We start from the raw sequence: 16,251 nt of genomic DNA, 5'->3' as shown, positions 1-16,251 counted from the left end.
GGCGACTCTTTCCTTCGTCCCATGTCCAGAGGCGAGAATCTCTCCTTCGTCCCACATCCAGAGGCGAGACTCACTCCTTTGTCCCGCGTCCAGAGGCAAGACTCTCTAATTCATCCTGCGTCCAGAGGCAACTCTCTGTCTCCTTCGTCCCGTGTCCAGTGGCAACTTTCTGTCTCCTTCGTCCCGTGTCCAGTGGCAACTTTCTGTCTCCTTCGTAACGTGTCCAGTGGCAACTTTCTGTCTCCTTCGTAACGTGTCCAGTGGCAACTTTCTGTCTTCTTCGTCCCGTGTCCAGAAGCGACTCTCTCTCTCCTTCATCCCGCGTCCAGAGGCGACTCTTTCTTTCCTTCGTCCCGTGTCCAGAGGCGAGACATTCTCCTTCGTCCAGTGTCCAGAGGCAACTCTCTCTCTCCTTCATCCCGCGTCCAGAGGCGACTCTTTCTTTCCTTCATCCAGTGTCCAGAGGCGAGACATTCTCCTTCGTCCAGTGTCCAGAGGCGACTCTCTCTCTCCTTCATCCCGCGTCCAGAGGCGACTCTTTCTTTCCTTCGTCCTGTGTCCAGAGGCAAGACATTCTCCTTCGTACTGCGTCCAGAGGCGACTCTCTGTCTCCTTCGTCCCGCATCCAGAGGCGACTCTTTCTCTCCTTCATCCCGCGTCCAGAGGCGACTCTTTCTTTCCTTCGTAACGTGTCCAGTGGCAACTTTCTGTCTCCTTCGTCCCGTGTCCAGAGGCGACTCTCTCTCTCCTTCATCCCGCGTCCAGAGGCGATTCTTTCTTTCCTTTGTCCCGTGTCCAGAGGCGAGACATTCTCCTTCGTCCAGTGTCCAGAGGCAACTCTCTCTCTCCTTCATCCCGCGTCCAGAGGCAACTCTCTCTCTCCTTCATCCCGCGTCCAGAGGCGACTCTTTCTTTCCTTCGTCCTGTGTCCAGAGGCGAGACATTCTCCTTCGTACTGCGTCCAGAGGCGACTCTCTGTCTCCTTCGTCCCGCATCCAGAGGCGACTCTTTCTCTCCTTCTTCCCGCGTCCAGAGGCGAGACTCTCTCCTTCGTCCTGTGTCCAGAGGCAAGAATCTCTCCTTCATCCCACGTCCAGTGCCACAGAACCTGAAGGGCCTGACCCGCCGTGGCCTCCCGAAGGGCCAGCACCACAGTGGCTCCATCCTGAAGTCTTCATATCTACCTGCACCGTCACTCTCCGGTCAAGACTCCAGGATGCCCACCTTCCCTCCCTGGTTGTTTCATCTACAGCACGAGGACATGCCTACCGGGAAGGGGGAATACTGTCACAGTCACCGTCTGTCTCACTTTCCCCAGACTCCATTTCCTAGCATCCCTCTGGTTCCTCACCTGCACCTGCAAGCTATCACCATTGTTAACACTCAGCACACCACTACATAAGCCCCATGTTCACTCCACCATGTTGTCTGGTCTCGTCAGTCGAAAGCACTATGCCTCACGTACCTGGACTCCTTACCTGTTACTTACCTGAGATTCCCATATCCACTTCCATTTGTCTTCCATCACCTGTTCTCCCCGTGGATCCTTCATCTATAAAGATGACATCCGTTATTCTCCAGCTAAGTGACTGTTCTAAAGTGCTTGTTCATTCACTCACCTGCATTCTCCATCTGCCAGTGTCTGTGCCTCTGTCTAAATAAACTACCTGTTTACACTTACCTGCCCGCCTCCGTCTGTGTCCCTGACAAGGGTAGCCTTCAAACATGGATGTTGCATCATAAATGTGGCCAAAGGACATTAATGAATGAATTCATAATAATCATTTATTTACTTTGAAAATAAAGGCCATTACATCAACAAATGTATAAAAAAAATCAGGGTGAAACTCACAAAATTTCATGTTCAGGTAACATTTTTCCACAAAACCAAAAGATAAAAAAGGAAATGTAATTACATTTTTTATTATTCTTAATAGTGATGAGATTTTCTCTTAGCAATAGAGTAAATTGTATTGTATTACATTAAAAACTAAAAAAATATGTAATGATGTGTAACATTTAATTCTGTATACTTTAAATAATAAAAACATACCACTATGATATACTGTAGTAATACCTTTATATTAAAATAAAACTTTTTTTTTCCATTACGGTAATGACACAGTGTTATTAATTTTCGTTAAACTTAAATTTTCTTAGAAATAGGCTTTGTTTTAAAAAAAAGGCTTCAATCCAGTCAAGTTTTTTTTTTAATAATTTTGTGAGATTCACCCATATAATTTTCTGAAGTCAAATACTAATACTGATAGTGTCTAACAGATCCCACACCAGAGAAGTAAATTATATATCAGAAATAAAACCTTTACATGTTATTTTTATTCAATTTAGTCAGGTATGTAGTTTGTTGAAATGGTCCAGTGCAGAGAAAATTACATTAATCTGATAAAACACATTTGGCTCATGTTGCATAAATCTCATACTGATCCTGTTCAGTACAAATGAGTTGATTTATGCCTTGTTTTTACAGCTCATCCTTGGTGGTTTCATTGGTAGACTTCATTGGTGTCTCTTCTGATTCATCTGACACCTGAAAAGCAGAAATAAACATGCCAGCTATATTACTGAAATCAAGAAGCTCAGGTTTTTTTATCTTAATAACTGGCTAAATAATCACACTATCTGTTGGCTTTTGACTGACCTTATCTTCATCATCATCATCATCGTCGTCATCGTCATCGTCATCGTCCTCATCTTTATCTTTACTCTCTTCTTCTGGTAACACTCCTCCATTATCAAGGAATTTTGAGAAAGTCTCCAAATCTCTATTTCCATTATAGTCAACAATCTGATTTTTTTTAAAAATTAAAAACATTTGTCAGTATTGCGATTCTCACAATAACACACCCAAGATCAGTTTCCTTTTAAGGAAGACACTCAACAGATTATTGCAAAAGTAAATGCAATGAAAGAAATGAAAGTATAACAAAGTTATAAGAAGTTTACTGTAATGCAAATATACTGAACTAAATATTTTTTTATTTTATAAACCTTTTCACCTTTTCAGCTCTGCGCATGATGTCTTTTGTCTTCCAGTTTGTATTTCCACAGCAATCTTATACGTATTTATGAATGAACTGCTCATTTTAAAATCTTCCCGGTCTACTGATTTTAAGACATCTGCTTTAAACATTACAATGCTCACAATAACTTTCATTTACTCTACAACAGGTAAATCCATGCAATAGAAATGACAGAGCTACGCAAAAACGGAAGTTCAAAGACAATATTATAAAGATGGCGGCACGCTTGTTTCTCTGCCACATAAGGTCTATACAAAATATATATTTTACAAAATAATTTGGATGTTTACAGGACACTGTTTTCAACTAAAAATGGAAAACATTTTTATGCGTTTTGGCTATTAATTTACATGACACAGCATTTTGGGGGCCCGAAAACACATTTGAAAACAGGTTTCAAAGTGCAAGTTTTTGAAAATTATGCCGTTATCGTCTCTATGTAAACTACAAAAATGTAAATTTGTGAAAATGGTTACATCTTGCAAATGCGTATTACGTGTTCAGTCTATAGGCGTGAATGTTTCTTTACAAAGTGACATCGCCAACTACTGGCCTGGCAGCATAATACAGCATATTAGTCGCAACTTTTCAAAACTTTTCTATTTTTAGTACATTGTTGTCTTTGTCCCCTAAAATTGCTAGAAAAATTAAAGCCACATGTCTAACCAAGTTGTGTTCCAAATTTGAAGTTGATATCACAAAAATTGAGTCAACTATAATGTTTTAAAATACCATTTCCATGGTAATGCAGTCCAATTTCAAAACGGTTTTGAGTGTTTTTGAGTGATACCTAATTTATGATGATTATTAAAATACTGTATGTAATAGGGAAAAAGGCAATGAAAACAGCGCCAAGTGTCCCAAGACATTGATAGTTAACAGGCTTTAGAGTGTGTGTTTGTTGCAAACCTTCTTTTCAGCCCCAGCAGGAAAGTATTTAATGGTGGGAAATCCCTGTATAATGACATCTTCCACATCGTTTTCTGCTGCATCTATTTTTGCAATGATTATGTTCTCATGGTCTTTGTACTTCTCACCCAACTCATCCCACACAGGAGCCAGCTGCTGACAGTGTCCACACCAGGGAGCATCTTTAAGAAGGACATAAATTATAAAGTCAGATGCAACGGAAATTGCGATAGTCTTTTTTTCTCCTGTTTTGACATATATCTGAGTTAAATGACTTCTCGATCAAGGAAAAATGTAGGGTGGCTCTTGATTTTGTCCATGAGGAATATATTGGATTGTTGGACCGTTGTGTTTGCTATTGGTCGATCTCATGTGAGTGACAGGTTGTCCCGCCCTCACGCCAGTAAACACGTAATCAGAGAAGTCGTTGCAAGAGGGAGAGGAAGATATTTGATTAAAGATTACAAGGGCATTTGACCCTTTTTTAAAAAAAAATAAATAAATAATGATGTGCGCGGATAATGCAATATTCCACAAAAACAAAAGAAATTGTCAATTTCCATTTCATGGTAACTTTAATGCTATATTTATTTGAGTCTAAGAAGAACTAACTTACAAAATTCCACAAAGACGTTCTTAGTCTCATCAAAAGCCACTTCGTCGAAGTTCTTCCCTACAAGGACTTTAACCGGATTCTTGTCCCAGTCCTCTGGAATTTCTTGAGTCTTCAAAAAAGGCTAGAATATAATGCAGATTTTTTAGTATGCAGATTTAGATAATCGTTTAATATTACAATGTTACTGCATTACATACCTTCACAGTACCATCAAGAACACCTTGGCAAAATGTTTTCAGTGTGTCTTTGTTGATGGTTGATCCTTCCATTGCGTATGTCACCACTTTCTCAGTGTCGATCAAGCGAATGATAGGAGCGTCATCTTTAGAGATACTGAAATACTTCAGCACATGATCCACTTTGTCATGTGTAACATCTAACGTGATGAAAATCACCTACACACATACGGACAGACTGTGAGCATGACAAAGTTTAAAATGGTTCTCTGAATTATGTTTAATGGGCTAAACAAATATGACTCTATTTAACTATTTAGTTAAAAAAAAACATACTTTTTCCTTAAACTCACTGGCAACATCTCTATAATCCTCGAGCAGTGCATTCTGGGATTCCACAGTTGTATTAATGAACAGGAGCAAATGTTTGCGGACCTTAGAGCTAAAAATTTGTTCAGCATTCTGCAGAAAAAAGAAAAAAGTAAAAAAAAGTTGGTTTTGGTAACAAAAATAGTGATTATATCATACATTATTTTTGATTCATGCACATATAGTTTGTATATTTTTAAGATAGTTTATAATTGTTTTTAGCAGCTGGTTCATTGGTCAGTTCATCAAGTGAATTTTAAAGTGTTACCTCTTCATTAAATGGAATGACAAGTTGCATACTGTTAGAATGGATGAATGAAATCAGATCCCCTTTATCAAGCTTGTCTTCCTTGGAGAGAGGCATGTCTGCCCGCTTTTCATCAAACTGGAATATACACAAAAAGAAGAACGTGGGGTTGGGGGACATATGTGAACCAAAAGCTGAACATAGCCAAACTGAATTTATTGAATAAATTACATTCTCTTTTTTTTTTTATTACACTAGAAAGTTAGGTTTGGTTTGTAAACGAATCTGTGTTTTTAAATGAATCTTTCAAGTGAACAAATCTTACACTTTTATGCACATGCTGTACAGATTATTTGTCAAGTTTGTGGCTTTTACTGCCTTCAGTGACTAACTATAATATGAACCAATAGCTTTTGAGTGTGGGAGGAAAAGATGCATTTCATTGGTTGGACTAACTGAATGGACACGCCCCCTTCACTGATGTTTTATGCCTGAACAAGACTTAGAGCAACACTGAATGTAGGTCAATCTTGGTCATACAAAGGGGATTGTGTAAAAATGACAGATGACCATATATAATTAAAGAGTGTAAGTACGGTATTAAATTATCTTTTGTGAGTCAACTGAAGGGTCAACTAAACGCTGGATTTTCAAAAGTATGTGAAGTTCGTGGCTCCATTGTTGTAGTAAACTTGCACAACGTTCTTGAATGAATAATTTATTGATGCCCGTCGGTCTGTTATTGTAGGGACATCGACTTTACAATTTAACGGCCCTAAACATGACGCGGAACAAAGCGAACTGTGATTGGTTGCATTACATGTCAGTCAAACGTCCTTTTGGGTGGTCATTGGCCAATGAAAGCTGCGATAGAGTCCAGACCTTCTGCCATCAGTCTGAAGGTCTGGCTATGCGAGACTAGGTTAAATATAGATGAAGCCAGCGTTTGAGTTGTTTTGACCCAGCAGTTGGAGGGTTAAATGTTTGACCATGTTTTTATTTAACTCAACTATTGTTTAAAAATTACCATATAAAATGAACCTGAATATAGGTTGGAAATTCCTGCTTGGTCAAAACAACCCAACCACTGGATTTGTCCATTTTTAACCCAATTTAGGCTATTTTTAACCCACCATTTTTTAGAATGTTGTTTTTAGTGAATCAGTTAGATGAATTATTCAATGACTCACTCATAACACACTAAAAGATTCAACATTTATGTTCTGTTAAATTATTTCAACGTATGTTAAAGCATTTATTTTCCTTTTCAAACACTAGAAAATAATTTTGAATATTGTCTGTACCTCACACTGAGAGAAAAGAACATGTTATCAGTATGTTTTGGGAAAGTTTCCTGCTCAGAGCAGAGCTTAGACCAACTTCAACCTTGAAGAAGCTGTGAAACGTGTATCTGTGTATGTGCGCTAAGTGTTCTGTGCAGGATCTTTGTACTTGTGGACACCTGGCAGTCTGCTGGAGAACAGACAGACACCATATAATGACCCCAAAAGGACATCCAGTACCTAAATCTGGGGTCCCCTCGTCAACATCCTGACGAATGAAGATATGCTTCTCACTATCTGTCCATGTGTGAAAGATTACTAATTTTGTCTATTTTTTTCTTAGCCAATCAGAATCATTCAACAATTTATTTATTTATTTATTTATTTATTTATTTTTTTTAACTCTGACTCCGGGTCTTTATTCATCATATCTGGTCTTTTTGGGTCTTTAACTGTAAAATTCTTCTACACAATGTTACCTGGAGAATGAATCAGTGAATCAATCTTTTTTAGACAACAAATTTAAAAGATTCAAATCACTGGAATGAATCAAAATACCCACTAATAGTAGTTTGCCTACCAATCACAAATTGTAGTGCTATACAATCATGATTACCTTCTTGAAGAGCACCAATGAGTCACTCTTTACATCATACTTCTTGAAGAGCTCTGGGTTGCTTGTGATGCCAAAGTTAATGTCCACTACTATTAAAGTTACATCATAGAATGTCTTTGCCTTATCTCCTTCCAAATCCTTGGATAGAAAGAGAGAGTAAATTAAATTACATTTAAAACAAATCTAATAAATCTGATAAATCTTTTGTTTTAAGAGTGTCATGATAATTTTTTTTTTTAAATATATATACTTTATACTACACTCTCGTTATAAGGCAATATCAGATCATAAAAGTCAGTTACTTTATGCAAACAAAAGATAATTTACCTGAAAGAATCCAACCACAACCACATCATTTGCATCCAGCAGAGCCTCGGCACTCTTCACATCATTGAGAACAGTAGCGCTGGGGCCCGTGTGCCTCTCCAGCCACATTGTGATTCCTTTTACAGTTCGCTTTCCTTTTCAAATCACAGAATAATGCCTATAAGCTTATACACACTGTATGAAAATAACATCACACCTTTGAACACACTAAACAAATAAATACATTACCAGAAAAATGTGTGGCATTTTGCCTGTTGCCATCTTTGAAGAATTTCAGTGTGGGAAAACTATCCACACCAAACTCTGAGGCAAGTTCTTTCTCTTCTGTTCCGTCCACTTTGGCCAGCCGTACATCAGATGACCCATTTTTCAGTTGTCCAGCCACTTCAGCATAAATGGGCTCCAGACTGCGGCAGTGACCACACCATGGAGCATCTTTTTATGTTTTGAAAGACAAGTGCAAGGTTCATACCAACATCTATAATAAGCACACCGGGGCTAGTTGTCACACTTGGATATTGTCACAAGGGCTATTGCAGTAAATGTTTTAAGTCATGTAAGTTTCAGATGATAAAAAAAGTTTTCATTTTCTAAATTCTGTTCTTTTGAGCTCTATATTCATCAGAGAATTACTGTTTTTACAGTATTTTTGATCAAATAAATGCAGCCTTGGTGAGCATAAGAGACTTCTTTCAAAAACCCTTACAAAATCTTGCAAACCCCAAACTTTTGAATGGTGGTATATACTGTATATTTACTGTAATTATTTAAGAAAGAGTATAAAGTGTGACAACTAGACCATATACTTTAGCTATGCATGTTAGGTATGTGCTATAACATATATAACATACTAAATGTGACAGTTGACATTCATGATGTACATTTTTTTCACATTCTGCTTTAACATTTTACTGCGATGATAGCACAAAACACAATACAGTGTTGTAAAATTTTCATAACTGGCCAGCCTTTCAAGTGTGGGAGAAATAACAGGTGCGCTCCTGATGGATGATGTCAAACGTTAGCAATCTTTGAACTTTTCTTGTGCTGCTCATAGATAAGATAATTTAAATACATGCAACTAAATATAAAACTACTTTATAAGTGAAAGGGAAACTTTTTTATTCTCATTTTGAATACATATTGCACCTTCATGCATAGCCACATGTTTTCTTGCATTAATAAGATCAGAATGATGATTTGTAAGTACAATAATCATAGTCATAATCATATAAGGAAAGTCATACTTACAAAATTCCACAAGCAGGTACTTGTTCTCACTGAGAGCTCTGTCAAAGTTGACACTATGAAGGATCAAAACGTCTTTCTCTTCTGTAATTTCATCTGTCTTTTCTGGTTTCTCTGGTTCTGTGTCTTCTTCAGGGGTGTCCTCAACTTTTTCTTCATTGTTGTTTCCTTTTTCTTCAACGTTGTCCTTAGTGGTTTCATCCTCTGCCCTCACACACAAACCGCAGAGCAAGAAGGTGAAACACAGTATGTGTAGGAACCTCATGGTGGATAAGTTCAGCGGACCTCTAGGAAATTGTTGAAATGAGCTGTTGTATGCTGTTGCCTGGTCTTGTGTTGCTGATAAGAGTCCACTGATGCTGACGAATCATTGAAAAGTCTGCGTGGTGCAAATCTACTGGTCTTACTTGCCACTTCACATGTGCTCTGTCATTGTGCCGTTGGAAAATTAGCATTAGATTACAGGCAAATATAATAACGGATGAAATGCATATCACTTAGTATCCTGAACATATATTGTAGCTTTCTTTCTTGCTTGCTTCATCTTAACCAATTATATGAGCTAGTATGAAAACTGATTTTGTTTACATTTGTCTTTTGACTTTTTATACATAGTCCATGTACAGATATTCAGCATAAAATCAAAATAATAAATATTGTATCATATTAAATTATTTTCAGTGATAAAACAAGAAGTATAAATAATATCCATTCATGAAAGTTGAACATTTCCAATCAATGTGTGCGAATTAGCAATGACCAAACCACATGTCCGTATCTGACCTTTCTGCACACGTGCCACGTTCACTAGAGAGTTACCCATGCTCAGTACACGTAAGCATTCAGAGCACTGAGATGAAGACAGAAACACATGCACACATACACTAATGATGAAACTATTGAACGGGACATGCATTAATGTTCACTCCTGCATTGTAAACACAGATAGAAGTGGGATTCTGTACTCACTAAACTTGCATTCAATATAATGTAAATTATTCAGCATAAAGGACTGTGTTTATCAGGACAAAAACAGACAGACATTTAGTTTAGTTTGTTTTGTGCGTATAATGGTGCAGATTCAGATCGTTATCACCAGGAAATGTGTTGAAACCGGCTTACTGTTTGCCTTCTCATAATGCTTTCTCACTGTCATTCTTCTATTGTTTCAAAGTGCTTGAATAATGAATGTGAGTGTCATTAATACAGACCAGTTATGCCTCTTTTCACAAGATGTAATATAAGTGTTAGGGTTCGTAAAGAAGAGGATTCAATTTGCAGGGTAATACACAGTTTATTAGGGAAATAGATCAAGGAGTAACAAAATAGCAGCAAGGGCTAGGTTGGATAATGTCCACAGTCAATGACGGCCGGTAGCAAGACAAAGTCCATGGAACAGAAATGCCCAGCCAAAAGCAGTCTGCAGCTCAGGAGATCAAGAATGATGGCGAATGAGACAGGGGGAGCAATGGGCAGTGATGGCAGGTGAAGCGGGGAGAAGAGGAAGGGAGATGGCAGCGGGGAAGCCGGAGGTAGCGGGAAGATAAGCACAATCTAAAAGTCAAAATAAAGCTTGAAATCAAACAGAGCTCTAGTCACAGCAAAAGAAAACAACATAGACATAACTTGGAATTAGGCATAAAAAAATCAAACTGAAGAAAATAAAGCTTGACTAGAAAACTGGGAACGGCACAAAAAAAAAAAAAAAAAACAAGACGTGAACAACAAGACGCATTAACACGATCTGGCTCGGAACAAAAAACATGAAGGGAATATTAAGGGAAGCTAATGAGGAGTAACGTGAGATTAATAATGAGTTAACAGGGTAACAAGAGGGCGGGGCAACAATAGACAGTTGAACGCGTGGTGCAAACAACACAACACGTGCTCGCGTTCCGGACGAACAGCTGTACAAACACAAACACAAGGCAGATCAAACCACCGTCCTGACAATAAGTCTCTGGTGTCCCCAGAATGTGTCTGTGAAGTTTCAGCTCAAAATACCACACAGATCATTTATTATAGCTTGTCAAATTTGTCCCTATTTGGGTGTGAGCAAAAACACTCTGTTTTTGTGTGTGTGCCTTTAAATGCAAATGAGCTGTTGTTCCCGGCCCCCTTTCCAGAAGAGGGCGGAGCTTTAACAGCTCACGCTTCGGTTGCTCAACAACAACAAAGCTGGAGAATCTCACGCAGCCAAAATGACAATCGTCTGTAATGGCATTCAGCCTTACATTGTTCAAACCGGAGTCGACACTGATGGAGAGACTCAGGAAGAAGTTACAACTTTTAGAATGCAACTGGACATTTCTGAACGGTTAGTGGATAAATTTATGTAGTTGCTGTAGAGTTGATTCAACTCATCGACTAGCATGTGCCGTCATGTTAATCTTTTGTGCAAATCCAGCATTGAATTGACCCTCGTTTGTGAAGCAGTCCACCGTAAAATGACAGCATGTTAACATGGCCTCACGCCTGTTGTTTATAGGTTTATGTACATTTTGGGGTTTGTGATGTCATCAACCTGGGAAGAGGTGTTGTTTGAGATGTTGTTTGAGCCCGATCACACGAAAATGCGTATCAATAGTATGAGTTTGTAATCTCGTAGAATATATACGCCAAAATGAGTTTGCTTATGGTACGCAGTTTTTCGCGTGCATATGATACGCACTTTATGGCGTATTATACGTACGAACCCCCCACCCCCCACCCCCATCCTACCCATGAGCGTATCATATACACGGCATAAAGTGCGTATCATATGCACGCGAAAAATCTGCGTACCATAAGCACGCCAAAATGGCGTACATTCTACGAGATTACAAACTCGTACTATTGATACGCATTGATACTCATGTGATCGTGTTGGTTGTTTATGCTCAAACAGCAACATTACACACTAACTAAAGTTGTGAAATCATAATCAAGGACCCCTTTAAATGAATTAACTTAAACTAAATGAAAATTAGAAAGTATATATATATATATATATATATATATATATATATATATATATATATATATACAGTACAGTCCAAAAGTTTGGAACCACTAAGATTTTTAATGTTTTTAAAAGAAGTTTGCTCACCAAGGTTACATTTATTTAATTAAAAATACAGTAAAAAACAGTAATATTGTGAAATATTATTACAATTTAAAATAACTGTGTACTATTTAAATATATTTGACAAAGTAATTTATTCCTGTGATGCAAAGCTGAATTTTCAGCATCATTACTCCAGTCTTCAGTGTCACATGATCCTTCAGAAATCATTCTAATATGCTGATTTGCTGCTCAATAAACATTTATGATTATTTTCAATGTTGAAAACAGTTGTGTACTTTTTTTTTCAGGATTCCTTGATGAATAGAAAGTTCAAAAGAACAGCATTTATCTGAAATACAAAGCTTCTGTAGCATTATACACTACCGTTCAAAAGTTTGGGGTCAGTAAGAATTTTTATTTTTAATTTTTTTGAAAAGAAATTAAAGAAATGAATACTTTTATTCAGCAAGGATGCATTAAATCAATCAAAAGTGGCAGTAAAGACATTTATAATGTTACAAAAGATTAGATTTCAGATAAACACTGTTCTTTTGAACTTTCTATTCATCAAATAATCCTGAAAAAAAAATATTGTACACAAATATTTTGTACAATTGTACACATTAAATGTCTCTTGAGCAGCAAATCAGCATATTAGAATGATTTCTGAAGGATCATGTGACACTGAAGACTGGAGTAATGATGCTGAAAATTCAGCTTTGCCATCACAGGAATAAATTACTTTGTGAAATATATTCAAATAGAAAACAGTTATTTTAAATTGTAATAATATTTCACAATATTACTGTTTTTACTGTATTTTTAATTAAATAAATGTAGCCTTGGTGAGCAGACAAAACTTCTTTTAAAAACATTAAAAATCTTAGTGGTTCCAAACTTTTGGACTGTACTGTATATATATTTATAAATTTTTCAGGTAACATTTTTTTTGTTTCGATTTCCTTCATTGCAAATGTCATGTAAATTTAGTCACTTTGGGTCTAGTTGTCACAATTTATTTTGTGATTGTGACCTGACTATACATCATTCCTTATTTCTGTATATAGTAAATGAATATATGTGAGGATATATAGCAGAATTATTGATCACAAACAGGGTATTTTAATGACATATTTAGCTGCATACTTTTTTTTTTTAGCAAAATAATTCTTTTTATATATGAAAACACACACAGAGTAAGAATTACACAGAAAATCAGTTCTGTATTAAAAAATGTAATACAACTACACTGCCAAAAAATAGTATATAATAAAATAAAAATAAAAAAATAATAAGTTTTATACTTAAAAGAAATGAAAACATCTGACACTTGATATTCCAAATGCATTTTCTAAAGAAAACGTCTACTTTTTTTTTTACCAGAAAACAAGGCAAACATTAAAAACTGAAAGAAAAGCTTTAAGCATTAAGCATTAAAATATAAATGATATTTTGCAGTGATATGCCTAGCAAACACTGGTTATGATAGTTGGTAGTCACAGTTAAATTCACTGGGATTCTCTCTGTCCATGGCCCAGTGAGCAAGTAAATCACTGAAGTCTGGGGTGCTTGAGCTGCTGAGAGTCCCTGAGACACTGGAGCTGGTCACGGTGCACACGCTCGTGTTACTGAACATGCTCAATGAGGTGCTGATGTTGATAGAGCTCTCTGAAGTGTCGATCATACTGAGCGAGTTCTCCTGTGTGCTGGTATCACCTAACACATCGAGCCGGTGTGCGAAAGGCTCTGTCCAGAAGCTGATTGGCAGGCGCCGTTGGCTCATGGGCAAACCCCGGCCTTTCCTTTGAGCATCTTGAAAGAGCTCTGCAAGGGGCCCGAGCAACTCAGGCTCCTCCACATGCCCTGATGATGCTACTTTGATGAAGTCAGCATAATATCGCTGGCGGCCCCCGACTTTTGGACACGGCCTCTCTGCATAAATGTCACAGGCATCAGGGTCTTGGCTTCGGCCAAAGTAACGCTGGACATCGTTGCTGATGAGTTCAGCGAACCGCAGGAGCTGGTTGGTCATCTCAGTGTTATTGGGGGAGGGATCAAAACTCCACGGCTCTTCCTCTTGAGACTCACTGGCTACTCCATCCTCTTCCTCCTCCAGACTGTCCTCTCTCAGCTCCTCTTCATATTCCTCTTCAGTCTCCTCCTCATCCTCAGCGGGAAAGAAGGAGGGAGGGAAGGGTTTTGTGAAACCCAAATTACTCAGTGTCCTGATAACACTTGCTGCCATCCTAAGAAGAAAATTATAGTTCATTTTTTAGAGTTTAAATGATAGAGTATAATTTTTTTTTTATAAATGCCAGATTGGTGAAAGTTGTCACATTTATAATGTAATTGTATACAATTTCTGCACACACACACACACACACACACACACACACACACACACACACACACACACACACACATATATGTACATATATATAGGCTATATATATATATATATATATATATATATATATATATATATATATATATATATATACTATTAAAGCCAGCAGCTGTGATCTTTTCAAAGTTTTTTAATTCTATTTTATATGTTTTTATATTTAAAATTATATACGGGAAAGAAAGAAAGAAGAAAATTAAGAAAGAAAAAGAAAGAAAGAAGTGAGTCTCTCTTACCGTGCAATGCTGGACGGATGTCGCTCGTGAAGTCTTGCTGTCCGTTTCGAGTTATGGATAATTAGCGGTTTGCTCATTTATACCCATCGCTCATGGGGAGTCTGTTTTCTGAGCAAATATTTACGCGCGCGTCTGTAATAGTGTTCTGCTCAAACAGAGCATGAGTTTGTCTTAGTGCCCAGCAACCGGAGAGACGAACGGAAACTGGCGCGCGCGGCGGCCGCTATAACGCTGCGTTTGCCGGGGGACGCTCAAGTGTCCGTTCACCTCAACGCATACACACAGACGTGCGCACACACCGTCTGACACACAGCTGTTATCTTGCGCTGGTGGCCACTTATGGATGAACCTAAAAAGGCGTGAAATCGCATCTTACGCCGTTTTGACTTCTGAATGAGCCCCTTTATAAAACTCCATTAAAAAGACAAGCAAGCCAAATGACCCGCATTATGCTGCTTTGATCTGCAAAGTGCGTTTGACCTTATAAATAATGTGTAAAATCAAAGTTTAACATGCAGCAATAATTACTGGCAAATGTTTTTTCTTGCGAATTCCATAGAAAGAAAACAGACTGAATCACAAAAAAGTTAGCTAGACGTTTAAAATTAAGAGAAGAATGGGGCTTATTGTCATAAGGATCACTGTATGTCAAAGTTAAAGGATTAGTTCACTTTCAAATGAAATTTACCCCAAGATTTACTCACCCTCAAGCCAGGTGTATATGACTTTCTTCTTTCTGATGAACACTCTCCAGTGAGAAGGCAAAAGTGTTTATATAAAAATGCTGGGTTGATTCAACCCATGTTTGGGTCAAATATGGACAAATACATTTTTAAACCTGTTTTTTTTTTTTTTTTTTTTTTTTGAAATAATTATTTAAAATGATTTATTAAAAAAAAAAAAAAAAAAAAAAAAAACACATTTGTCTCATTATTAAAGGATTAGTTCACTTTCAAATGAAAATCAGCCCAAGCTTTACTCACCCTCAAGCCAGATGTATATGACTTTCTTCTCTCTGATAAACACTCTTGGAGATATTTTAATAAATATCCTGACACATCCAACCTTTATAATGGCAGTGAACAAGGGTCATGAGTATGAGCTGAAGAAAGTGAATCCATCCACATCCATCCATCCATCCATCCATCCATCATAAACATACTCCACACCGCTCCAGGGCGTTAATAAAGGCCTTCTGAAGCGAAGCGATGCGTTTGTGTAAAACAATATCCACATTTATCAAGGTATGAAGTAAAATATCTAGCTTCCGCCAGACCCTTTTAATAAATAATTATGCTGGGTCAAATAAATAATTATGCAGGGTCAAATGCTGGATTGAATTAACCCAACATTTTCTAGAGTTTAGCTTATATCTTTTCTGTATCATTCTGAGTTCATACATCAGAAACAATTAAAAATAAATAAATAAATAAATACTCTTGACTTTCACTGGAGTAAAATTGTGAAAACTGTATTGTATCAATAAAAGCCAATAAAACTATGACTTAGAACAAATATGAGAATTATGTGGTGGACAAAACTTTTTAATTTGCACAAAAATTAAAAGTAAAATTAAAACAGAATATAATAAAATAAATTTCAAATTATATTTGAACTATATGAATTAAATCTTTTTAAGGTAATAAGAAACAGTTCAGTCAAGTGTCTTACTTTTAGTGTAATTTAAAAGTACATTCATAAGAGTTAAAATAGAATAAAATGTCAAACTGTGC

The 16,251-nt window shown here is 37.2% G+C and overlaps 2 protein-coding genes across 2 annotated transcripts; both read right to left on the bottom strand.

Annotated features, from left to right (window-relative positions):
* Window positions 1–2,315: 2,315 nt before the first annotated feature.
* Window positions 2,316–9,423, bottom strand: pdia2 (protein disulfide isomerase family A, member 2). Its single transcript, XM_048197838.1, has 11 exons — window positions 8,836–9,423; window positions 7,813–8,019; window positions 7,585–7,718; window positions 7,258–7,395; window positions 5,380–5,496; window positions 5,079–5,204; window positions 4,764–4,961; window positions 4,567–4,687; window positions 3,951–4,132; window positions 2,660–2,806; window positions 2,316–2,548 (listed from the first exon to the last, which is right to left on the bottom strand). Exons 1-11 carry the CDS (start codon window positions 9,095–9,097, stop codon window positions 2,483–2,485), a joined length of 1,698 nt encoding a protein of 565 aa, XP_048053795.1. The 5' UTR covers window positions 9,098–9,423; the 3' UTR covers window positions 2,316–2,482.
* Window positions 9,424–13,209: 3,786 nt separating this feature from the next.
* LOC125271472 (protein PERCC1) lies at window positions 13,210–15,282 on the bottom strand. Its single transcript, XM_048195527.1, has 2 exons — window positions 14,519–15,282; window positions 13,210–14,124 (listed from the first exon to the last, which is right to left on the bottom strand). Exons 1-2 carry the CDS (start codon window positions 14,593–14,595, stop codon window positions 13,359–13,361), a joined length of 843 nt encoding a protein of 280 aa, XP_048051484.1. The 5' UTR covers window positions 14,596–15,282; the 3' UTR covers window positions 13,210–13,358.
* Between the last annotated feature and the right edge of the window lie 969 nt (window positions 15,283–16,251).

Source organism: Megalobrama amblycephala, linkage group LG7 (genome assembly GCF_018812025.1).
Source record: "Megalobrama amblycephala isolate DHTTF-2021 linkage group LG7, ASM1881202v1, whole genome shotgun sequence".
NCBI lineage: Eukaryota > Metazoa > Chordata > Actinopteri > Cypriniformes > Xenocyprididae > Megalobrama > Megalobrama amblycephala.
This window is presented reverse-complemented; position numbering and strand designations above follow the sequence as displayed.